Source organism: Protobothrops mucrosquamatus, unplaced genomic scaffold (assembly GCF_001527695.2).
Source record: "Protobothrops mucrosquamatus isolate PMUCROS unplaced genomic scaffold, P.Mucros_1.0 scaffold93, whole genome shotgun sequence".
Taxonomy (NCBI): Eukaryota; Metazoa; Chordata; class Lepidosauria; order Squamata; family Viperidae; genus Protobothrops; species Protobothrops mucrosquamatus.
In genome coordinates this window covers 794,332-821,030 of record NW_015386468.1, presented here as the reverse complement: position 1 = coordinate 821,030, position 26,699 = coordinate 794,332, and the positions used below count along the sequence as shown (strand labels likewise).

Below are 26,699 nucleotides of genomic sequence, written 5' to 3'. Positions count from 1 at the left end.
TTTATCTGATAATACAAAATAAAGGAAAATGCTCAAACATCAATGTTTGCTACTTTTGATGTGGCATATATTTTAATTTAAATGATATCATTTAGAGAAAGGATTTACTTACTTTTTCTGCCATATGAAAATTGTTATATCTATGTTATTACAGGAACCTACAATGGCTTTCATCTGTTCCAAAACAGGCATATCTCCATTCACACCTCTCCCAACACATAAGATCATGCATAAATTACATATGAAATCTTAACAATTTTATCTTGGTCAGAAAATTATTAATAATATTCCATTCAGAGGTTTAGTCCATATTTTAGGCCACCTTTCCAGGAACACTCAGTACACTCAATTTTAAGCTTTATCATGTGAGAAATGTAATTTAGGAACATTAAAAAAATCCTAAACAAAATATAACTCCCCTAAATCTTGCAACCGATAATATAAGAATGAAAATATCGACGTATTCTCCAAACGCTTTCTGTAATCTTATACAATACAGTATTTAAGAAGTTTATTTACTTTTACTTGACCTAACTCTAATCCTGATTCTGTTTTTATTCTTTTCTACTGAAGACTGCTAAGAGCAACAAAAATGGCTTCTCATTACATTGCTCTGCAGTGATTTGTCTCTAAATCTTGCACTAAATCAGAAGAAACAGAAAGTTTCAACAATCTTATTTTAATTAATTTTCCATTTTTATCACACACACACACACACACACACACACACACACACACATGCAGTAAAAAACAAATGCGTGCCTTTTAAGAGTAAAACAATTAAGGACATTGGATGGGCCGATGACTAGGTCCAGGAGCCATACGCAAAGCCGGCCGGTATCATAAAAAGGGGACTCCCACTGACTTACTTTCATGCTCTGATTATGTCAGCAGTGCTGGCCAACAAAAGCTCAGCATTCTTATTAAACAATTTCTAGTTTGATATTATCCTGGTGCTCGTTTTTATTTGTTTTTTACTGCATGGCTTTACCCAGGATTTGAATTTTTAACGTAATTAGAGACATATATACATATATATCAAAACAGCTATATTCTGGGATAAAACTGGGATGCAAATTTATTTTGCTCCAATAGATTTTCTCCAAAATATTATTCTCTTTTAAAGAGCACTGATATTCCTATCCCCAGTGAAATTATTAGAGTTTGCAAAATCATTATTAGTTTAGATTTATAAAAGAAATGCAACCACTATTTTATTCTAGGAAAAGCTCTACCCTTTATTTCTGCAGGCCACGTTCTTTCAAATATAAAGGAATATGTATGATCTAAATTACTGTATAATTCTAAAAAAAGATGTTTTTTTATAAAAGTATCTATAATGTTCTATTTTTATGAACAGAGTTCAAAACATCAAAAATAAAGATTTGGTTCATCAGGAAGCTTCTTTTGTTCGAACTGTTTTAATTTATATTTCTTATAAAACTGTTTTATGTTCTCAGGCATTTTACTGATATATCTTCTATTGTCTACATAGGGCTTTCTTTAACCAAAGTATATATGCTAACACAAAATTACAAAGCCACATGGATGAAAAAGCAATTAGAGATAATACTTCAGTGTTCTAATGTCACCTGTGTTTTACCTAATTCAGAATAATCTTGTTACTTTAACAATCAATTGGGTAAAATTTACAAATGAATTCTATTTCCATATGTTTTCTTTAAATGTTTGTTTAAATTATAATCAAAATTAAAAATTAGTATTTCATACATGAAGTTTTAGAATAGATTTTAAGTTTAGACATAAAGACAAACTTACCATTCTCACTGTCGGACTTGTTTTCATGCTCAGTATCAGTTAAAGTAAGAGCTGAGTTGGAACGACTTGAGAGACAGGAACTGCGGCCTGATTTGACCCCCCTGCCCCATAGTCTCATGGCATGCTCTGGAGACATCACTCCTTCATTTTCAGTGTCAGCATCTGACCCTGCACTGATAGAGTAACCTCTGTGGGGAAGCCCCATTTCAGCACAAAATGCCAGTCCTCTTCGAGTCGCTGGTTCACAAACTCCTAACTGTCTTAGGGTAAAATTCTGTCCTAATTAGGGAAGAAAAACAAAACATAACATAAGATTTTTTTATTTTCTTAGAAACAGAGTAATTAAATTAAGATCACATTAACTATACACATTTTTCTAGTACAGTAATATTTAAATTTTTGTTGCTAAAATCTACAGGGCTATAGTTAATACGTCCATTGTAATTTGGCCAATACGTGATGAACCTTTTAATTTTCTTCTTTCACATCATTACTGTTTCCATTCTTCAATCCCTACAAAGTATTCATACATATCACTGCAAATCTAGAAGGACTGAGAACATGCAGCAGTTCTCCCCCTCAAGCTGATTGGGAAAAGATTTTTAAAAAAAGAAATATAATCAGTATCTACCATAAGCTACTACAAATCCAGGTGCAACAAAAATTCCCTTAAACACTCACTACCCTTATATTTCATAGCTGAAAGTTGCTTTACATAATTTTAAAAGAAAAATAGAGAATAAAACAGTAAAATAATATTAATCGCTTTTTCAAAAAATTATATCCCACAAGTAATGTAATGTTGCTCTTATATAGCTTTCTGTGTGGCAAATGTAAATATATGTATATATAACAATATTATTGAACTGGACAGATTCAAAAAGGACAGAAAAATGAAGGCATGGTTCATGAAATGCAAACAAAGTTAATGTCCCAGACCAGGCAGCTTTTAACTGAGGCAGTTAATTACTTTATTGTTGTGGTCTTATCAGTTGTTGCAATCAGTTTTATCTGAGTCAGGATTGTAAATGGATTCTAAGACACTCATAAATAATGTAAACAGTTGCTGCAATTATCTACAAATCAAAGAGTACTTATCACTATGTTGCACATACATAACAGAATAAAAATGCATGGAGGGAAAAAGATAAGTGTCTCAACACTAAATAGTCCATAATGGAAAGTAAACTGTGTGAAGACTATTAGGATGAATCAGTAAACAATCAAATGTTTAAACAAGAATCACACTATATAGTTTACTGTTGGCTGTTTAAAGATTAAAATCCAGGATTCTCTGAACATTCACTAGATATTTTAATATCATTACCAATGTTTAGCTATTGTACAGTTTCGTTTGTAAGTTCTAAATTGACAAAAGTGACAATATTGTTTGAGAACAGAATGAATGGAATATTTATTTATTTATTTATTCATTTATTCAATGAAAATTTCTACTGTATTCAAATGACACCTGACATAAGATTAGCATAACTTAAATTCAAAACAGATACTTTACTATATGTCTAGGGGGTAGTGCTATCATAACCTCAAAATGTACATTAAGAGGTAGGTTGACATATTTCACCAAACTATAAAACACTCTTTACAAACAACAATCACTGTGTTTATAAGGTAAGACAAAATATGTTATGGCCCAATATAATGTATAAATTTAAATATATATATTTATAATTCTTGAGAATTCACAAATATAATCTTCACCTATGTAAGCTGTCAGTCATGATTTTATAATTTAATTTTTGATTTTCAAGCAAAGCACATACATTCAGATATTTCTCCAAATATGCTATGTACTAAAAATGCTTAGTTTATTTTTTTAGCATAATGGTGTATTCCCATGTCAGTTATATCTAGCAATCTACCTTTAGAAAATGAAACTGCCAAAGATCAACTACATTTATTCATCGGATTATTAGCAAAAACAGAAAGAAGCTACATAGGAAAATATATTTTGAATATTCAAGACTGATGTTTAAACATTAGCTGACATGTTTATTATTATCAATCAATCAATGAATCAATCAATCAGAACAGAGCTGGAAGGGACCTTGGAAATCTTCTAGTCCAACCCTCTCCTGAAGCAGGAAACCCTATATCATTTCAGACAAGTGGCTATCCAATCTCTTCTTAAAGACCTCCAGTGATGAAGCAGCCACAACTTCTGAAGGCAAGCTGTTCTACTGATTAATTGTTCTCATTGTTAGAAAGTTTCTCCTTAATTCTAGGTTGATTAATTCCCATCCATTGTTTCTTGTCTTGCCTTCTCCTTCTTTGAAAAATAAGTTGACCCCCTCATCTTTGTGGCAGCCCCTCAAATACTGGAATACTGCTGTCATGTCATCCCTAATCCTTCTTTTTTCTACACTAGACATTCCCAAATCGTGCAACCATTCTTCAGATGTTTTAGTCTTTAGGCCCTTAATCATCTTAGTTGCTCTTCTCTGCACTTTTTTTCCCCAAAGTCTTAACATCTTTTTTGTAATATGGTGACCAAAACTGGTTGCAATATTCCAAGTGTGGTCTTACTAAGTTTTTATAAAGCGGTACTAATGAAATGTGGACATTTTTATTTAAATTATACAAATCAATATTTGCTCTTATTTTTATAATCATAAATGATTTTATATTTCCTATTCCTTTTTCATTCTATTAAAATAAATTAGACAGATTTCCTTTGGTCTATCCATATTTATCTATGAACTGATAATATTTAAATGCTGCATACAGTATATTAAGTATAGAATGTATTACTACTATTCCACATACTTAATATAGTATTTATCAACAACATTTCCTGGGGCCTCCAACACTATGTTTTATTTCCAAACTATGAATCATGCAGCATAATACTAAGAAATGGTTTATTCAAAGTATTTCATGCTAATTCTTGAGCATATTTGAGAGAACAATAAACAAAATCCAGAAGCAAGTTAGTTATTGTGATCCCATACTGAACATCAGAGTTTAGACAAAGAAAATGTCATATAATCAAAATGTGTACCAAATGAAGGAATGACATCACATTCAAAGGGAATACATTTCACTTCATCATGATTTAATACACAAAGACAGATGCAGAAAAGATTTTAGTAAGTCCTCATCCAATTTACTGTGCGGACCAGCTGTAACAACTGCTATATTTTGCTCTCTTATTTTAGATTAAAAATATATATATTATTGCATATTTAATATATTTGTTTATTGATCAATAAACAAATACATTTGTTCATTAATTGAAGAATGCACTTGTAAAGTTATAAATTTAACATATATTTGTTCTAATAGTGTATTTTGGGATTGAGTTTTTACATCAGTTTTCTGTACTGGAATTAAAAAGCAAAATAAATAAAATGTGCTGTACTAATGTATAAAATAAACAAACAAAAGAGACTTTACTTATAGTAAATATTTTATCTATTCATAAGATGTATGTTTAAAGCACAAGCATAAAGAACATAGTTTAATAACTAGGACATAAAAGAGAAAGCAACATGATATGAGAGGCTTTTTTATTACACAGCTTGGAAAAATATACATAAAGCATCTGTCTCATTTATGCATGAGTTCATTATGTATGTATATAATCATTATTATCACAGTTTTAATCCTCTAATATCTCTGAAAAATCCTAATATTCTTCAATACACATTCATTAATTGGCTTCTTTTCCTTTTGCATTTTTGTATTGGTTTTAAGGCTCTTTTCAAACTTTGGATTTGAAAATGGCACTGCAGTATATAGTTATTTGTGGACACAGAGGTGGCATTGCAGTTCCTGACACTGTTCACAATTTTCTATCAATGTTTGGTTGTGCCTATGTTCAAAGCTGGTGGAGGCTTCATAGCACAGACTTCACCAGCAGGTTCTCTCAGCAGCTGATGCTTCTTTGGCTGGATGTCACAGTGATGTAGGATTTCTTTCATAGTGTCTTTGTAGCCCTTGAGCAGTCGAGGTCTCTACCTAGACTCCAGAACATTACACAGCAACTGGCAAAACATGCAGCAGTCATCCATTCTGATGATGTGTCCCACCTGTCTCATCAGGGCTCAGATGATTAGGGACCAATGCTGGTAGATTCTGCATGATCCAAGACTCCCAAGTCAGATACACAGTCTTGCCAATGAATGCCAAAGAGAGGGGAGAGCGCACATCTCAAATTTCTCCAGTTGTCTGATAAAGAATCCAAGACGCATATCCATATAGGAGGGAAGGGAAACCATAGCTCTGTAGACTTTTAACTTTGTGGAGATGTTGTGTTGACTGAGCATTCTAGTATATAACATAGTGCCTGGCTGGCCTTGCTGATTTTGGAATCAATTACTTTGAGACTCATCACTCAAGACGATGCTTCCCAAGTATTTGAAGCTGTTTTTTGTCGGCTGGGTGTTGTCAACAGTGATTTTTCTTTCTATGGATTTTGTACTGGGCATGGGCTGGTGAAGTACTTCAGTCTTGTTTGGGCTGATAATTAGGACAAAGAGCATAGCAGCTTCTGAGAAGTTGTTTAGCATGAATTGTAATTTCTGTCTCTGTGAGTCACGAGTGCACAGTCATAAGCAAACAGGGTTTTTGAATGACTGTGTGGAGGCACTTTATCTGCACATTCAAGCAGTGAAAGTTAAAAAGAGCTGTCCATGATATCTGACATACACTTCCTCCTTCAGACCTTGATAAGATGTAACAATAGGCAGATGAAGACCAGATTGAATAAGACTTGGGCTAGTAGACAAACCTGTTTTACCCCCATTGGAAATGGCAAATGCAGTTGATGTAACACCATTATAAAAAACCTGTCCTGTCATTCCATTGTGTAGTGATTGAATCAACTTCAGGAATTTCCTCAGACATCCGTAAAATCTCAGAATGATCCAGAGAGCCTCCCTGGTTACGATGTCAAATGCCTTCATTGGGTCAATGAAGACAGAGTAAAGAGGCTTGTTCTGTTCAATGCACCTCATCTGGATTTGCCTTACAACGAATATCATGTCTTCTGTACTTCGTTTTGGCTAAAAGTCACATAGCACCTCTGGAAGTTTTCTTTCTGAGACAGTGACAAGTTTGTTTATGACAATGCAGGCAAAGATTTTTTTTGAGATAGGCAAGAGTGCAATCTGATTTATTTCCATTATTTTAGAAAGTCACAATTAGCGAATCACAAAAGTCATCAGGTGTCTCCTCCATGGGTAAAGTATCTTCCAAGATGTCTTGGAATGCTTGCAAGTCATTTGGGTCTAGTGCTTTACAGATCTCAGCATGAATCCATCTGTAAGAGATGACCAGGCCGAGGGAGGGATCTTGACCACTTTCTGTGTGATATAGTTTCAGGTATTTGAAGAGTGTTCTTATTCCCCACTCCCCATTCCCCAATCTGTCTTAATAAAAACAATACTTAATTTCTAATTCCCTGATCTTCCTTTATTGCTCTCATCTGAATGCATTCCAGTGTGTCTGAATCCTTCCTAAGTATCATATCCAGAACTGGATGCAGTACTCAAGATGAGATCAGATCAATACAGAATAATGTATTATAAAGTGGAAACTATACTTCTGGGATTCAATGTGAAAAAGTATTTTACTTCTTTGCAACCATATCAAAATGCTGACTTATTTTTAGTTTGTAATATACTATTATATCAGAACCATTTTTACAGCTACTATTAAGCTCCAATACCAAGCTAGATAGCCCATCTTTTACTTAATTGTTAATTCTGGCAGGTATATTTTGTTAAATGGGTTTTGTCATTGGTAATAGCCACATGCCTATAATTTATTTCTTTTATAATTCCAAATAAACTAATTGGTACCAACATGTGAAGACTACTAATGTTCAAATTTAATCTGCACATGCAAAATATGTACACTGGATTAAAAAGCTGGGAAACCAATGAAATACTATAATGAAGAAAGATAATTATCAAGATCCAGGTCTTGACAAACTCTGATTAGAAACAGTATACCATTCCAGATGGAGAGTATATAGCTAAAGTACACAGTAATTTTAATACACAGCATGTAATTATAGCTGTTCCTTTTCTTGGTCAAACAAATCCCAGGAGGTAGAAGATAGACTTGATCTATATAAACAATTATCAAATAGTTGTTTTGCGAAGGATATTGATTTGCAAAAAGATGGAAATAAGAGTGGAGGATGTATGTTGCACTGTCTCTTTGTGTAGAAGGACAGATATGTTTTTAAAAGTATTTTGGATGTAGCAAAGAGTTTGTGAGCAATAAAGATGATGAGAGATTAGACTATGTAACTAATGGGTGAGTTTCTGCATTCAACTTGCCCCTTTCTGACCCATTTTCAATTGATATACATAGATTGGTTCCCAGGCTAGATCAACTGGACCACGCAGATCAGGCTGTATGCTATGGGGAGCAGAGGCACATGTCATTTATTGCAACAGTGGAGATTTTTTGGAGCCATTCTGGTAGATAAGGAGGCTTGGAGGGCCAGTGTAGAGATGGCTTTTGATTGGGCAAACACTGCAGTAATGTCAGAAGCTATTGTTGGAGGCTCAGATATAAAGGCAATGAGAGGTGTGCTCTGTATTTTAGGATTGCTTGGTGAATCAGCTCTTGGAAGACTCCTGGTTGTGCCAAACATCTTCCACCAGGTTAAACTACAGGCCAAAGGAACTGCCTGCAGAGCTCAGAGACAGGATTATTGCAAGGCACAGGTCTGGGGAAGGCTACAATAAAATATCTGCTGCACTGAAGATTCTTAAGAGCACCGTGGCCTCCATAATTCTCAAATGGAAGAAGTTTGGCACAACCAGGACTCTTCCAAGATCTGATTGCCTGGTCAAACTGAGCAATCAGGGGAGAAGGGCCTTAGTAAGAGAGGTGATCAAGAATCCGATGGTCACTCTGACTGAGCTCCTGTGAGGAGATGGGACAGACTTCCAGAAGTCAACCATCACTGTAGCCCTCCCCCAATCTGGGCTTTATGGCATAATGGCTAGGTCAGGGGTAGGCAACCTTGGCTCTTTTATGACTTGTGAACTTCAATACCCAGTATTCCTGAACCAGCCATGCTGACTCAGGAATTCTGGGAGCTGAAGTCCACAAGTCATAAAAGAGCCAAGGTTGCCTACCCCTGGGCTAGGTGGAAGCCTCTCCTCAGTGCAAAACACATGAAAGCCTGCTTGGAGTTTGCAAAAAAGCACCTGAAGGACTCTTAGACTGTGAGGAAAAGATTCTCTTGTCTGATGAAACTGAGATTGAACTATTTGGCCTCAATTCTAAACATTATGTCTGGAGGAAACCAGGCATCGCTCATCACCTGCCCAATATTATCCCACCAGTGAAGCATGGTGGTAGCATCATGCTGTGGGGGTGTTTTTCAGCAGCAGGGATTGGGAGACTGGTCAGGGTTGAAGGAAAGCTGAATGAAGCAAAGTACAGGCATATCCTCAATGAAAACCTGTTGCATGGTGCTCAGGACCTCAATTGGGCTGAAGGTTCAGTTTCCAACATGATAATGAACCGAAGCACACAGCTCAGACAACACGGAACCCTGAATTGAACCCTATTGAACATCTCTAAAGAGACCTGAAAATGTCTGTCCACTGACAGTTGCCATCCAACCTGACTGAGCTTGAGAGGATTTGCAAGGAAGAATGGCAGAAAGTCCCCCAATCCAGGTGTGCAAAGCTTGTCGCGTCAGAGCAAAAAAGACTCAAGGCTGTAATTGCTGCCAAAGATGCTTCAACAAAATACTGAGTGAAGGGTCTAAATACTTTTGGCAATGTGATATTTCAGTTTTTTTCTTTTTAATAAATTTACAGACATTTTTAAAATTCTGTTTTCACTTTGTCATTATGGGGTACTGAATACAGATTAATGAGAAAAAAATGAATTTCAATATCTATAGAACCAGACTGCAACATAACAAAATTGATAAAAGTGCAGGGGGTCTGAATAATTTCTGAAGGCACTATATATAGCCACCAGTCTCAATTTTGTGACACTTAGCAGATCATAATGCAAAACATAAAAACAAGAAATTTAAAGCCCTACATAGCGTAGTTAAAGGGACCCCTCTTTCCAGTTACATCTATCCACCCCATCAAGATGAGCAGGAGGGGTATGCCAAGAGTCCAGTCTATTAAGAGCTTGTATGTGTCAGGAGCTAGGTGGCATGCCTTGTCCTATGGACATGCCTTGTCCTATGCCTTGTCATACTGTGGCCCCTTGTCCTACTGTGGCCCCTTGTCCTATGGAATATCATTCATCCTGAGGTGAGATCATACTTGCTTTCCAGAAAGCCTTCCAGACATGAGTTTTCCATTAACCTTGATGGACTCTTCCCTTTATGAACCTGAAGAATGGTTGTGTGTGATATTAAGTAAAAGTTGTCTTTCCTGCTTTTCTGTTTTTACTTAGTGTTTTATGTTTATTATTATTTATGTATTGTATGCCACCCGGCCATGTTTTATGATATTCACTATATAAATATGTTAAATAAATAGATAAAAGTCTGTTTGTTGTTCCCATACTGAATGGCTATGACTCTATTTTTCTTATGTAGTTCCTGAATCATGTCTTTGTATAAATATAATGAAGTTCTAAGGCAGATTGTACTTTACCATGTTGGCATTTCTCTAAATATAACTGAAGGAATATATAAACCACCTTGCAATTCCACCTAGTATGACATATTAACTTTTGCTATGGGATATGTTATCTTGTTATACTTAATTGAAATTGTTTTGATTTATGTCATTTATATATTGAATTAGGTACATTGCTAATTATAAATGTTTGGGGAATTTAAAATATGGTTAACTCTTTCAGCCTACCGAATGCATAATAGATGCAAAGGGAGGGGAGCATTGTAATTGCAACATCACTACTGCTTTTATCTGTTTCTCCATACCCTACAAGAAACTTCATTAACTTAAAGTAAAGCTTTGATTTGGGGCTTGTAATCTTCTCCAGGAGTTCCAGCCCTCAAAATCTATTAGAACATAATCCTGAAATGATGTAATTCAACCTCTTTTTCTGAGCGAAATCAGGCTAACATGTAAAGAGCATTGAAACACACTTTAAACTATTGCTAAAATTGTGGCACTTGCCACTCCATCATCCTCCACAAAAAAAGCTTATTGGAATAACTGCAAAGATGATAATAGAACAGAACAGGATACTTTATTTGGCCAAGTGTGATTAGACACACAAAGAATTTGTTTCTGGTGCAAAAGCTCTCAGCATATATACAAAACAACAAAGTAATAATAATCATAATAATGATACCTATAAGAGAAGATAGTGGAAAAGATGAAGGATAAATCATAATACTACAGCCATATAACATGGGCAAATATACTTAGACATAAGACAGTACTGCAGGAATTAGGTGTTCAGCAGTGAGGGCACAAGGGAAAAACTGTCTCTGTGTCTAGTTTAGGCATACAATGCCCTGTAGCAGCATCCTAAGGGAAGGAGTTGAAACAGGTTATGTCCAGGATGTGAGGGATCTGTAGATATTTTCTCAGCCCTCTTTCTGACCCATGCAGTATACAGATCCTCAATGGAAGGCAGGCTAATTGCAATTGTTTCTTTCTGCAGTCCTAACTATCTGTTGAAGTCTGTACCTGTCTTATTTGGTTGCTGTACCAAACCAGACAGTTATAGAAGTACAAATTACAGACTCAATAATTCCTCTGTAGCACTGTACCAACAGCTCCTGGGGCAGTCTGAATTTTCTGCGTTAACGCAGGAAGAACATTCTTTGTTGTGCCTTCTTAATGATGATTCTAATGTTAGGTGTCCATTTCAAATCCTGGGAGATTATAGAACCCAAAAACCTTAAGAACTCTACTGTTGTTACTGTGTTGTAAGAGGTGGTAGACTAGGAGGGCCATCTCCGCCATCTCCCTTCCGGAAAGGAGCCCTCATCTGGTGAAGGCCCTGTTTACACAGTGGCTCTGATGGGGGCGGCGATTGCTGCTCCTCCTGCTGCTCCAAGCCCATTGACCGGCCAACCACACAGGGAAGCAAGAGGTGGCGGCCGTGATCCCTGCATCGCCAAGCCCGGCCAGCAGCAGATCTGGAAACGAAGCTGTGCCACTCATCCTCGCGCTGGTGGAGGCAGCAGCGGGGGAAGGTGAGCTGTGGCGTATCCCCACCCCTCCCCCACTGCCACCCCACATCATCCCACACGCAGGTCCCAGAGGCACACACGGGACAATGTGGGGCAGCAGTGGCAAAGGGTGGGTGATGGGGCTCCGTGGCCAGTTTGCCATTATGCAGGACAGCCAGCATGCTGTGGCTGCTGACGGACACCGTTGGCCCCCATGCATTCGCTGGCCTCTGTGTGCGGGGGCACACTATCTATATTTTGGCACTAAGAAATTCCACTAACCTGCCCAGAAAGGAAAATTTGTATTATTTTTTGTTAGAACTAGAACAGAATGGGAGAAAACAGAGAAGTTGCTGGACTGAAGAACAAGTTGGATTGAAAATCTTCGCACGGTCTCAGAATTAATTTATTGGAATTTCCAAAAGAAATACCTATAGCAGGAACACCATCAGCACGGGCAAAGAAGGCCCTAGGACAGCTGGAAGGAAGCCCAGCCCATCTACTCAACAGCTCTGACGGAGGCGGCTTCTGCTGCTGCTCCAACCGGTCAACCATGCAGGGAAGCAGGAGGGGCAGCTGGTGTGTGAGACCCACTGCCAGCGAGTAGCCGAAGCAGCTCCAGACCCTCTGCTGCCCCTCCACCTCCTCCTGCTTCAGTGCATGTTTGACCAGTTGGAGCCGTTGAGTGGATAGGCCCAGACCAGGCAAGGGCTTCCTTTCAGCTGTCCCGGGGCTGTCTCCATCTGCGCCGATGGGGCTCAATGGACAGTTCACATGCATCCCTGTGTGCGAGTGCGTCCCCACCCTGCCAGACAAGCAGAGCCATGGCAGCTACCTGCCTGCACTCTTCTGCTGCAGATGCTGCGGCTCTGCTTGCCTGGCAGGGTGGGGACGCACTCGCACACAGGGGACACACGTAGGCTTCTGCTTCACTTTCCATGCCATGCCATGCCATGCCGGGGCTGGGCTGGACTAGGTGCGGAGCCTCCACACTGCTTCTTCCCCTGTGGACATTGGGAGTGCCCACTACACCTACCCCGCATCCCAGGTCAGCTGCCGCCGTACCGCACTCTCCAGCCCATCACCGGCCAGCTGGGCACGCCAAGCTCGAGTCTTGGGCAGATGGAGGCTGGAGGGGAGAAAGATCTGTGGCTGCCCGGCTCCTTCGCCTATGGATGCGTGCAGGGAGAAGCGCTGCCCAACTCGGTAAGCTGCAGTCCGCTCGCAGAAGGAGGAGGATGAAGGAGGGCTGGCCGGGGATGGGCACAGTGCTGCCCATGGGGGCAATCTGACCAGCCCCAGCCTAGAGGGGGGGAGAGGCTGAGGGAGCCCGGAGGCATCCTGGCACACCCGGCTCGCCTACTGCCCCAGGATGAGCAGTAGGTGGCGTGGGTGCTCCCGATGTCCGCAGGGGAAGAAACTGTGTGGAGGCTCCACGCCCAATCCAGCCCAGCCCCAGCACGGCAAGCAAGGCAGCAGTCCCACATGCGTCCCCATGCGCCCCCTGCCCTGCCAGGCAAGCGGAGCTGCGGCATCTGTGGCAGAAGAGCGCAGGCAGGCAACTACGGCTCTCACACCCTCCAGCCTCCATCTGCCTGAGGCCCAAGCTCAGCATACCCAGCTGGCTGGCAACAGGCTGGAGAGAGCTGGATGGTGGCAGCTACCTCGGGATGAGCGGTAGATGGGTGGGCACTCCCGATGTCCACGGGGGAAGCGGCGAGGAAGCTCCGTGCCCAACCCAGACCAGTCCCGGCACGGCAAATGAGGCAGCAGAAGAGCGCAGGCGGGCAGCGGAAGGCACGAGGAGCCCTGATCCCAGCACAGCCCCTCCCCACTCTCCTCCTCCCCTCTCGGAAGAGCTGGGGCTCCGGAGCCTCCCCCCATGCCTCCCATCCCCCCACAGAAAAAAAAACATTGCAAGACACTCTTCTGTTTTAACTTTTTTTCCTTGTCGCTTTTTGGAGTTTTCATCCTGCTTTCATGAGACAACAGACTTGGGGAGGGGGTGTAGCTGCCCCCTTCCCCCCAAGCCATCAGCTGAGCAAGATGCCCTCCTGTCCACTGTCCCACCCATAAGAGACCCCCTGGATCTCCCCCAATCCTGCCCGGCCCCCCACAGGCATCCCTCCCCAGGAGCAAAATCGAGCTGGCCACGCCCACCCTGGCCATGGCCACCTAGTCTGCCATGACCACCATAGCCATGGCCACCCAGCGGGCCATGGCAACCCAGCGGGCCATGCCCACCCAGCGGGCCACACCCACCCAGCAGGCCACGCCCACCTGGCACCCAGCGATACGTAAGTGGGTTTTGGGTTGCAGATTGGGCACTCGGTCTCTAAAAGGTTCGCCACCACTGGTTTATGAAAAGGACCTATGCATAAGTCCCCAGAGATACAAGATGTTGCAAAATATAGTGCAGTATCATACTGACAGCATCATCTGTCATCCTATTTGCATGGTAGGGAAACTGTAAAGGGTTTAGCAGCAGATCTGTGATGATTTAAGGTAGGCTATCACTAACTTTTTAAAGGTTTTCATAACTACAGCTGTCAGAGCAGCCAATCCGTAGTCATTCGGCTCTTTGATGGAAAGTTTCTTGGGCACCTGGATGATAGCAGAGTGTTTGAAGCAGAAAGGAACATAACACATTTCCAGTGATTTATTAAAGATGTCGGTAAAGATGGAGACCAGTTGATCAGCATAAGCTTTCAAGCAAAAGGGAGTTACTCCATCTGGGCCTGGTGCTTTTCTGATCGTTTGTCTATGAAATAGACCTCACACATCTTTTTCTAGGATCATCAGAAGTGGTGGGACTAGAGGGATGGAGCTAGGTGTAGGAGATTTGGCTATTGTTGGTGTGAGAAGGCAGAGAAAGTTGACAGTGATCTCCTTTCAAATCTACAGTAGAACACATTAAGGTCATCTGCCTATATAAATAGAATATTTAAATATTAGAATATTTTATTTTTATTCAAATCTATACACGGCTCTAAGCACTAAACTATTAGGAACATTTTTTTAGTTCTTAAAGAAATATTATGAACAAGTTAAGTGTAAATTAATTAGATCTGCCAATAAGCCACTTCAAACACTTTTAATCACTTTTAAATAAGCCATGTCAATCAGTAAACCATATAGACCAGTGATGGCGAACCTTTTAGGGACTGAGTGCCAAAACTGCAACCCAAAACCCACTTATTTATCGCAAAGTGCCAACACGGCAATTTAACCTGAATACTGAGGTTTTAGTTTAGAAAAAAACAACTCATACATTAACATCTTTTGTCTTAAAAGAAAAACACAATAACAAAGCTTTCAATGATACAAACAACTTTTTATTGAAAGGTAAAAGTTTGCATTTGGCATGCTTTTGAACAATTAATGTGATTTTTGCTATTGTATGCATGCTGATAATTCGTCTAACCTTGGCTCATACTTTGTAAGTTTGAGAGCAACACATGAAGCACTCAAGTCATCTGTTAGTCTGTTTCTGGTGTCAGATTTGATATAATTCAAGGATGAAAACAGCTTCTCACAAGCATAAAATGATCCAAACAATGTAAGGAAAGCAATTGGAAGTGCTTTCATTGACTTAAAATTATTTGGCAGAGAATTCCACACTTTAAGGATTTCATTTTCAGAATTAACTGTGCTGTCCTTTGTCATCTTTGTTTTCGCAGGATTGCTCTCAATAAGAGCGAGGCATGCTTTGGCTCCGTTTTAGCCAGGAAGGGGCTTGGGAAATGGCTTTTTCCTGGCGAAAACAACCCTCTGAGTCCTGATGCTGGAGGAGTGAGGCAGCGGAGGCCTCCCCGTCTCCCCTCATTTCCCCAAAACCTCCCTTCACTGACCTCCTTCCAGCTCTGTTCTCCGTCACCATGTGCAGGGCAACAAAAGAAGCTTGTGGGACTACCGGTTAAAAAAAAAAGTTCAACCAGACCTTCCAACTTTGTGAGATCTTTTTTTTTTTCGTGAGAAGTTGGAAGATCAGTGCCCTGCACATGGAGAACGGACTTGAAAAGGAGGTTAGTGAAGGAATATGGTTGCCCTGGGGTGGGAGGTTAGGATTTGGCATTGTGGATTGTGGAGTGTTTGTGCTCTGGTGGGGCTATTCAAAACGCAGGGATTCCCTGCATTTTGAAGCACCCTGTGTGACTGCACAGAAAGAAGCGCTCTGTTTCTCAAGTGCCCCCTTCCAGACATACAGAGCTTGCAGTCTCTGCCAGATCTCCGTTGGGATAAAGTTTTTTAGCTCCTATAGCGCACTTCCAAACGCAGCCAGTTCCTACGTTTGGAAGTGCTCCATAGGTGCGGAAACATTTTTTTTATCTCAACGGAGATCTGGCAGAAGGCTCCATTTCTCAAGCGCCCCATTCCAGGCATATGGAGCTTGCGGTCTCTGCCAGATGTCCACCAGACTTTATCCTAACAGAGATCTGGCAGAGACTGCAAGCTCTTTGGCTAAGTTTTCACAGGAAAAAGCCATTTCTCAAGCCCCTTCCTAGCCAAAAGAAACCTCCGGAGGGAGCGTGCTCACTCCGGAAGCTTGTTTTCCACAGAATTGCTCTTAAGAAGAGCGAGGCATGCTTACTCTGGAGGCTTGTTTTGGCTATGAAGGGGCTTGAGAAATGGCTTTTTCCAGCAAAAACGTAGCCAAAGAGCAAGGCGCGCGTGCCCACAGAGTGGGCTCTGAGTGCCCCCTCTGACACATGTGCCACAGGTTCACCACCACTGATATAGATCATATGTTGTAATTGAAAACATATAAAAACTGGCATTTCAAAAACCTACAGTACATATACTTTCTGAGTGATGGTTAAATAGAACATCTTTTGTGAAGAATGCAGTATTATTTGGAGGAAAAAATGAAACAACTACAATGGAAGAATGACAGAGTCATTTTTCCCCTTCTTATTAACTGATGTATTCCAATAATTTGGGCAGTCTTTGTTTTAAAATGGCATAAACATACAGTACTGCAATCTTACATCATCAAAATGTAATGTCTCTGAGAAAACCTGATGGAGAAGTATTAACAGGACCGATAGTTTATTATACATGATCTGCAATTCAAACTTATCAAAAGTATCAATAGAACTAGAAATTGTTCATCAGAACCATTCTCATCTTATCCAACCTTCCTAACCTAACTGACAAAGAACTCACAAAAGAAATTAATACATGTTTGTGTGCCTTCAAAGCATTGTTGATTCCCGATAACTGTCTGGTCTAGTCCCTACAATTTTCTTGGCAAGGTTTTTTTGCAAATGGTTTGCCATTGCAGGGCCAAGAGAAACTGGCCCCAGATCACCAAGCTGATTTTGCACTTAAGGTAGGACTAGAAGGGGCGTTGTCTTACCTGAACGCCTTTTCTCAGTACGGAGATGGAGACTCCACCCATGGGTTTTCTTTGTCTGCCTGCTCTGAAGACCAAGTAGCCAAACTTGACACGCCCCCTCTTGCTAGGATCCAGTCTTAACGAGGGCGAAAGTGGCTGAAGATGGAGAAGGTATTGGCTCTCAAACCCCCTATGAGGCCTATCTGACCTGCAAGGGCGGGTGTGGAGTCTCTATCTCCGTACTGAGAAAAGGCGTTCAGGTAAGACAACGCCCCTTCTCCAGTACAGGAGATGGAGACTCCACCCATGGGACATACCAAAGCCTCACTGTCCCGATGGGTGGGAAGCAGATAAGGCCGGAATAGTGTCCCCTGAAAACACCTGCTGAAGGACCCTCCGCCCAAAGGAGGCGTCTGCCGAAGCAAAACAATCAATTCTGTAGTGTCGTACAAAGGGAGAGGGTGAGGACTAGGTCGCAGCCCTACAAACCTCCTCGATGGACGCCTGCGTGGCCCATGCCACAGAAGTCGCAGCGCTGCGAGTGGAATGGGCAGTAAGATGACTAGGAGTTGGCAGGGAAGAGGATCGGTACCCCTCCGCAATACAGGCCCTGATCCACCTGCCAATAGTGCCAGAGGAAACCTTCTGACCCAAGGAGGCCGGGCGGAAGGAAACAAATAGGGCTTCGGACTTACGAAAAGGCTCCGTACGTTTAATATAGCGCCTCAACGCTCTACGGACATCCAGCATGTGCCACTGCCGCTCCAAGTCATGGGAAGGGTCGGGACAAAAATTTGGTAAGATGACCTCCTGTGCCCTGTGGAAGAGCGAATTAACCTTGGGCACAAACGTGGGGTCCAGACGAAGGACCACCTGATCGTTGTGAAAAATACAGAGGTCACTTCTGACCGATAGGGCGGCGAGTTCCGAGATACGCCTGGCCGACGTGACAGCTATTAAGAATGCAATTTTAAGGGACAAATTCCTTAGTGAAGCAGTCCTTAGAGGCTCAAAGGGTGCCCTTGGTAGAGCCCGAAGTACGCGGGGTAATTCCCACGAAGGATACCTGTGTACCACAGGGGGCCTAGTGTTACACGCACCTTTAATAAAGGCGCGAATCCTGGGGTGATGAGCCAGAGGAATTGAGTCCGCGCAGGTAAGCAATGTGGACAAGGCCGCTACCTGCCTGCGAATGGTCGCAGGGGCGAGGCCTCTGTCAAGTCCATCTAATAGATAATCCACTATCTGAGGGATTGTTAGTTTATGCAAGATCAATTGTTTCCCCCGACACCAATGGCAAAAATTCTTCCAAGTAGAATTATAAATGCGATTGGTCGCTGGACGGCGGGAAGCCTGAATTATGGAAATGGCACGAGGGGAAAATAATTCTTGGGTCATTATGCGGCGCTCAAGCGCCAAACGGTCAGTTGTAACCATTGAGGTTCTGGATGTTGAAGGGACCCCTGGTGTAGTGACACCCGATGAGGGGGAATCTTCCATGGCGGAAACCGGGAAAGAGACATCAGGTCGGCAAACCACGGCCTCTGAGGCCAGTACAGTGCCACGAGGATTACATCTGCCCGTTCCAGAAGTATCTTGCGGATGGTCGCCGGTATGAGAGGTAGGGGAGGGAAGGCGTAAAGCAAACCTTGCGGCCATGGAATCCGCAAGGCGTCCGTTCCCTCCGCCCCTGACATTAGATAGCGGGAATAGTACCTGGGTAGTTGAGCGTTGGTCGACGACGCAAACAGGTCGAGAATTGGTCGGCCGAACCAGAGAGATATTTCTGAGAACAGGTCCGGGTGTAATCCCCACTCTGAGTCCACCGTAGCACGACTCAGGTGGTCTGCTCGCTGGTTGTTGACCCCCGAGATGTGTTCGGCCTTGATGGAGGCCAGGTTGGACTCCGCCCAGGAGCTCAGGAGCCGTGCCTCGGACATCAGAGACCTGGACCTGGTGCCCCCCTGACGATTGACATGGGCTTTGGACGCCACGTTGTCCGTGAGGATCAGAACGTGGCGACCCTTGATTGTGTGTCTGAATTGGCGCAGAGCCAGGTGGATGGCCCTGAGCTCCAGCCAATTGATGTTGTGTCTCAAGTCTGCGCGGGACCAACGGCCCTGCGCAAACTGAGACTGTAGATGGGCCCCCCGTCCAAACAGACTGGCGTCCGTTGTGATGGTGATGCGGTCCGGTTCCTTGAAGGGTGACCCCTTGGTCACTGCCCGTGAGAACCACCAGCGGAGGGCCTTGCGAACCTGAACAGGAACCCTGACCTGGCGGTTGGACGCACTGGCATTTGCCCACTGGAACGGTAACAGGAACCACTGGAGGTCCCGCAAGTGAAGTCTGGCCCAGGGAACGATGGCTATGCAGGAGACCATCTTTCCTAATAGTTGAAATAGCAGAACCAACGGGACAGAGTGTTCTCTGTATACCCGGGAAGCTAGCTCCCTGATGCTGACTACTCACTCCTGGGAGAGATAGACCATGCAATTGGAGGTGTCTATCACGGCTCCCAGGTGTAAGAGTCTGGACGAGGGAACCGTCTGGCTTTTTTGGAAATTGACCAAGAAGCCATGTTGTTGTAGAACTTGAATGGTGTGTCTCACGTCCGCCTGAGCTGCCTGGAAGGACGACGCCTGAATCAGAATATCGTCCAGGTAACACTGGACGCGTATTGGGACCTTCCTTAAATAGGCGGCTATAACCGCCAGGATTTTCGTGAATACCCTGGGCGCTGACGAGAGACCGAAGGGGAGGGCATTGTATTGGAAATGTTTTCCCCTGTAACAAAACCTTAGGAACCGACGGTGAGCTGGGTGAATGGGAATGTGCAGGTAAGCCTCTGTGAGGTCTATTGACGCAAGATGGTCCCCCTGCCTGATGCCTCCTAGAATGGACTGGAGAGATTGCATCTTGAACTTTTTGTAAGTGATGTAATGGTTGAGATGCTTGAGGTCTAGGATTGCCCTCCACCCACCTGAGGTCTTGGGAACCACAAAGAGGATGGAGTAGAACCCCCTCCCCTTGTGGTCTGGTGGAACCGGTTCTATTGCCTGAATTTCCAACAGATGTTAGATGGCCTCCTGCATAAGGCCCTGTTTTCGTGGGTCCCTGGAAACAGAACAAAGAATGAGCCAGTCCGGAGGTGTGGCTAGAAACTCCAGGGATAGACCGAACTGTATGGTTTGTAGGACCCAGTTGTCTGTGGAGGAGAGTTCCCACTGATGGAAGAAATGGGATAGTCTCCCCCCGATAGGAAGGGCAGTGGAGTAGTCATTTAAATTTTCTATATGGGCGACCTGCCCCCGGAAAGGGCCGCCTACTCTGTCCCTGTTGTCTAGGCCGAAACCCTGTCCTGTCGTAAGGACGGTCGTACGGCCTATCCTGTCTGGGAGTGTTTGAGCGGGAGGACTGAGCGACTGTTGTACCTGCTGCCTGTCGAAAGGATTGCCTACGAAAGTAGGGAGTGGGGCGCTTGTCGGGCTTCTTGTTTAAATGAGCCATGACCTTGCGTTTGTCTTTATTTTCTGCAAGGTATGGGGTGAGGGACTCCCCAAATAGGTTGTTGCCAAGATAAGGGGCCGTCGCTAGACTCCATTTGAGCTTGGTGTCAGCCTGCCAATGTTTGAGCCACAACATCCTTCTGGCCGTGATATTAGATGCCATAGACCTAGAGGCGAAGATGGCGGACTGAAGTGATCCGTCCGCAGCGTACTCAGTGGCTGCCACCATTTTGCTTAGGTCCTGGTGGGTACGCAAATCCTCAGCAGGGACTCTGGCCTGAAGCTGGCGCAACCAGAGAAGGGTGGTTCGAACAAAAAAGGATGCGCAACTGGCTGTCTTAATTGCCCAAGCTGCAGACTGATGCGTCTTTCGAAAGGTATGCTCCCACCTTTTCTCATCCGTCTTAAGCACCTGTGCTAGGTCCCCCGCAACCGCCGTCTGGGATACCAGAGGTGTCCATGCTTCGTCGATCTTGGGAACCTCAAGCGCATCGCTGAGATCAGAGGAGGTGCTGAATATTTTCTTGTCAGTCCCGCTTATAGAGGGGAATGAGAAAGGGGAAGCCCATGGTTTTTTAATCCCCTTGAGGAATATGGAGGGGCACGGGACGTAGTGTTCGGTTGCCACTGTCTCAATAAATATCGGGTGAGGGCCAGAATCCGATGTGGCCTGCGGTTGGGGAAATTGATCTGATCCTAAATTGGCCGTTACTATGGCCTTCCGAAGGATCGAGAGAAAAAGAGCCGGATTGAAAAGGCCTCCCGAGGAGGCAGGCTCAGGAGGGAGTTCTTCCTCCTCTGACAGCATGATATCCAGTTGTTCCTCACCTTGGGGAGAGGAGTAACCGCTCATGCAAGAATGCGCAGGCGACATGGGCTCCTGGGGCATGTGGCATTCAGCGGGAGCCTCATAAGGAGTCATGCCAGAAGTGGAGGCCCCTTGGTCAGGAGACTGATGGGAACGCTGAGCTAAGGCCCTGTCCACCACCTTGGCTAGCAAGACCTCAAGGTGGCCATCTGAGAAAATATCCCCCAAGTCCGGTCCCCTGAGTCCCGCTGACGTAGGCGTAAAGGTGGCCTCAGGAACTACTCCTGGAGTAGCTGGAGTGTGTTGGGCAAGTGGAGGTGGTGAGCCTATTGTGACCGGTGTCCCTGGGATGGACCATACTCCTTGGGCAGAGGTTGAGGGCCCCAAAGGAAGGTCCGGCTCTAGGGCCTCCAATTGCATCATATCTAGTCCAGCCTGCCTCTGTGCTCTGGAGAACTCCTTCTCCAGAGCCTGGTGCCTACGGCTGGCTTGCTTCTCCGCCAGCTTGGTGGACTTCTTGACTATATGCTTGGTTTTGGACTTCGACTTGCCTGCCGCCTCCTGTTCAGAGGATTTATGGCAGCCGTGACTGGAGGATGGAGTGGGTTGTGGCAAAGAGGAACCCTCCATCCCAGTGGAGCAGTCTCAGACAAGCTGAGGTGACGCTCAGGCAGGCAAGTAGCTGGCGGGAGTGAGATTGGAACCAACAACAAGGCTGTTCCCCTGGCCACCCGACCAAAAGTAAATTTCTCTCTGGACTATAGTCACGGCAATTGAGTTGGATGCCGAAGGCACGTTTGGACTCCGCCCGGAGGCCTTAGGTGGTCAGGCAATATGCACCAGATGGGCAAAAGAACACACAATTTTTTTTAAAAAAAAATGCCCAATGAAGGGTACAAGGGACCTGAGGCAGGCCTGGCAAGAAAGGATCAATTTGAAAATGAGGCTGAGCAGTGAATTACAAGCATTCAGTAACAGCCTCTGTAGGCAGATACCAAACGGCCAGTGAGATAGATTGATGAGGCCTGTAGGCCGGACCTGGGGTAGGCCTCTGTCCTAGATAAGTGCTGCGTGGTGTTTAAAATGGCGTTTTCAAAATGGCGGCCGCCGTAGGCCCGTTTGAGGTTTATACTCTACAGACTGTTGCGGGCGAGTCTATTAGTCCCTCAGGACCCGAGAAGTTAAAGTTCAATCCCGGTGGAAAGCCCCCCAGCAATTGAGAGAAGCTGGTCCTCACGATATCTGGAGAGATCGTTTCTGCACGCCTCCGTCGGGCGGCCTCAAAATGGCGGCCGCCACCTGTCCTCGTCAGTTGAAGCTATGAGAAACAGGTCCCCGGCAAGGAAATTACTATGCCACCAACGCCGCTGCACTCTGAAGCCGAATCTCGGCTCCCAAACTGCAAACGAGCAAAATTTTGTCCGATGCCTTTTTCGGCATCCAAAATGGCGGCCGTGACCGAAATCGGCTGCCGGAGATGATCCGGAGGCCTCAGTATCAAGATGAGGGACTCACAAGCCTGCAGTCCCAAAACAATTGATTGAGAGTGAAGCTTTTGCCTGACAAGCCTGTCAGGCAATTTTCTCCCCCCAGAGCCCTGGGGAAAAAAACGGAAGGGAAAGCTGCAGGAGACTTTTTCCCCCCCCCTCACCTCCCACTCCCCCAAATAGCAATTAAGGATTAAGGTTGATTCGAGTGACAAAGGGGAGTTTTAAAGAGGAGTGCCAAATTAGGATTTAAAGGGAGGGAGAATTTAGATTGATTTGAGGAAGGATGGTAATTCACCAATGGATCTTTTCTACCTGTCTGATGAGAGCCAAACCTGAAACGTCTTCTCAGAGCTGAAGACCAAGTTAAGACTAGATCCTAGCAAGAGGGGGCATGTCAAGTTTGGCTACTTGGTCTTCAGAGCAGGCAGACAAAGAAAACCCATGGGTGGAGTCTCCATCTCCTGTACTGGAGAATTCATGGTTTTTCTGGGTTCCCAGTTCAGTTACAAACTTTATCCGCAAAGGACTGACAAAAGAAATTAACAGCTACATATCACATAAACAAAACATTTCACTTCACATACACACCATATATGATACTCAATGCCACCTCCATCTCACTTTTTTTCCCCTGAGTGATGATGCACATTTCAGGAGAAAAATAGAACAAATGCCAGACTATAGTCATCTACCTACAATTTTATTTTTTAAGAATGATGAGTATGACAGTTTATTATAATAAATAAACTCAGAAGAATCAGAAGGGACACAGAGGCCAGAAGGGATGCAACATATACAGAATACAACCATAAATTTGCAATTTATAATCATTCCCATCTATCTTGTTATTTCCATGATCAGTTGTTATGACCATGACAGTATGACTATGAAATATTAATGGAATTTTGTATAGGATTCCTGACTAAATATGATAAAGATAGAAGGATTTTCCAACAAACACACACTGAATCAAATTGTTCACGCTTCTTTATTTAACATGCACATACACTGTTAGATTTGTTATTGTTCTGCCAATATTGTTCTGTTACTAAATTCTGCATATAAGAGGAAAGGAAATGTAAATAAGACTATCTAAAAAGAGTATAAGGACAGTTCAAATTATCATATTTTTTAAAGTGACCAGGAGAAATGTGGACAGACCCAACTGCACCAGTGATGGGTATGCCATAAAAAGATCTGAAAAGCCAGGTTAAGAATAAATTATCTTGGAGAAGGTCCATCCAGTTAGCCCTAACTTGATGGCACATAATCAGTCAATCAATCAATCCATCAGGGAAGTCAAACAACTTGCAGTTGCAGATTCATAGTAACTGCCTAAGGCAATACTTTACATTGTTTAATCATCCTGATTTATGACAGATCTTGAAAGCAATGACTCAGTGGTTAAGATGCTGAGTCTTTGACTGTTAAAGGTCTATAGCTCAACCGTTTAAGACCCGAGTGCCACAAGACAGAGTGAGCTACCATCACTTGTCTCCGTTCCTACCAACCTAGCAGTTCAAAAGCATACAAATACAAGTTAATGAATAGGGAGCACATTTAAGCATACAGGAAGATAACAGTGTTCCATGCTTTGCCATATGCTCTGTGCTGCAGTGTAATGCTATGCCAGCACATAATATAAGAAATGGAGTTGAGGACTGCTCCTAAAAGTCAGTCACGACCAAGCAATATAAAACTTCTGGGGACACCTTTACCTTTAACTAAACAGTCTGTCATAAGCAGGGCTTTTTTTCTCATAGAACACCCAGAACGGAGTTCTGGCACCTTTTTTTGGATGGAACCTTGTAAGGTAGGCAAGGCGGGTTATATGACATGTGTGAGTTCCGGCACCTTTTTTTTTTTTTGAAAAAAAACAACACTGGTCGTAAGATGTTATATTCAAATTTTGGAAATCCAGCTAGAAAAAGAAATTCTGCCATGATAAAGGAATCATGAAGAGTTTGTCTGCAAACCCTGCTTATGATCTATAAGAACACTGAATCTCATAAATTATGTAATTTATCTACCTGATATGATATTAATATAAAATATAACATTATATATTATATATTATATACTTATATAACATTATATATATATATATAATTTTCATATTAAGTAGATTAATATATTGCATGACATATAATATTGTATCTTATCATATATATATATGAGATAAGATACAATATTATATGTCATGCAATATATTAATCTACTTGATATGAAAATCAAAACACTTTTTCAATTAACCTATCAGCTATCAAATCTCTTTCCATGTGGTTTTTGGAGATCAGGTAATTGCATATGTGTATCATAACCTAGAAACAACAGTGTATGGATGTTCTGAAGTGTTTCCCAAAATAGCTTTCTTATACTGATAGAAAATAAATAATTATTAACATGAATAACCACATTAAAGTTTGAGACCAATATGGTAGCAGTATAATATACCATTGGTGAATCATTTATATTACTGGCATGAGAAAATGGACCACACAGAGGACAATGTATACATTCATAAAAGAGATTTATGTTAATTGCCTACCTTGTCTGGTATATTCATCAGATTCCCTGGGGACTAAATCTTTTACCCGATTTCCATACAGCAGTCTGGAAGAATCATGATCAAAAGCTTTCAAGGTTTCACTTGAACTGTAAGACTTCTGAGTAGGCACTCTGCATTCTTCATTTTCTGTGGAAGAATTTGTATAACGCCTTTCCTTGTCTCTTCTGCTCTTTGTCAGGGAGCAATAAGGTCTGCGTTCTTTCACATCCATGCTTCATTCCTTCTGTATGCACGTCAGATCATACCACCTGGAATTCTTCTATACATTCAATTATTCACCTGGAACAGAATTAAACAGAGTATATGTTGGAAACAGATTCTATATTATATGTGTTCTATCAACTCACGTGTATATTATAAGTTTATTCGTTCTCTCCACAGCCAAATACTGTCATGAAAGAGAAATGGGACTCCCTTTCCAGCTTTTAAAGCAATCAGAATCTAGAGGCTTGTGCAAATTTCAAATATATAAACCCTTACACAATACTAAGTATACTTTATATATTTATTCTAGTTGAAATGCTTATTCAGTCTATGTGAATGCCACATCAAATGTGTAGTGTTATTTGAATATTTCTTCTAAACTGGTAATAACTTCATTCTTTCTGCCCAGATGTTTTCTAGTTCAGGCTCAACAAAGATTTTAAGGTAACATTTGTTCTGTTACAGTTTAGGAGAACATTTTTCCTGAACAAGCAAATGAACAAGCAATTTTGTTGTAATACATCTTCCTTTCTGAGTAGAGAGTTTTCTTCAAATTCTAGGAGAACTGTACTTCCCCCCCAAAAACCCCAGCTGATATGCTATTTCTCTTTATATATTTATATATGTGTACACAGAGAGAGAGAGGCATTTGTGTGCTATTTTGATAGTTCTTCTTACATTTAATTTCAAATAGTTTTTGCTTTCAGTCAAGTACAGTAAATATTCTATAAACTTTATGTGTAGAAACATAATATTGTAGAAACAATATTAGGAAAACTATAATGAATCAATCTACTTATACTGTATGTCTTCTGAGTTTAGCTGATCTTTCTTATATGACCACTCTTTCTCTTCCAGATTGTATTCATAAAATCCTTCATGCAATACTTT

The 26,699-nt window shown here is 42.4% G+C and overlaps 1 protein-coding gene across 1 annotated transcript; it reads right to left on the bottom strand.

Annotated features, from left to right (window-relative positions):
* Positions 1–603: 603 nt before the first annotated feature.
* Positions 604–25,853, bottom strand: LOC107284454 (teneurin-3-like). Its single transcript, XM_015812514.1, has 3 exons — positions 25,584–25,853; positions 1,780–2,058; positions 604–641 (listed from the first exon to the last, which is right to left on the bottom strand). Exons 1-3 carry the CDS (start codon positions 25,813–25,815, stop codon positions 604–606), a joined length of 549 nt encoding a protein of 182 aa, XP_015668000.1. The 5' UTR covers positions 25,816–25,853.
* Between the last annotated feature and the right edge of the window lie 846 nt (positions 25,854–26,699).

Coding starts and splice junctions, on each gene's coding strand:
- LOC107284454 (XM_015812514.1), bottom strand. CDS start 25,815: ATGGATGTGAAAGAACGCAGACCTTATTGCTCCCTGACAAAGAGCAGA. Junction 2,059..25,583: donor TGATGAATATACCAGACAAG/GTAGGCAATTAA, acceptor TTCCCTAATTAG/GACAGAATTTTACCCTAAGA. Junction 642..1,779: donor CAAGTCCGACAGTGAGAATG/GTAAGTTTGTCT, acceptor CTTCTGATTTAG/TGCAAGATTTAGAGACAAAT.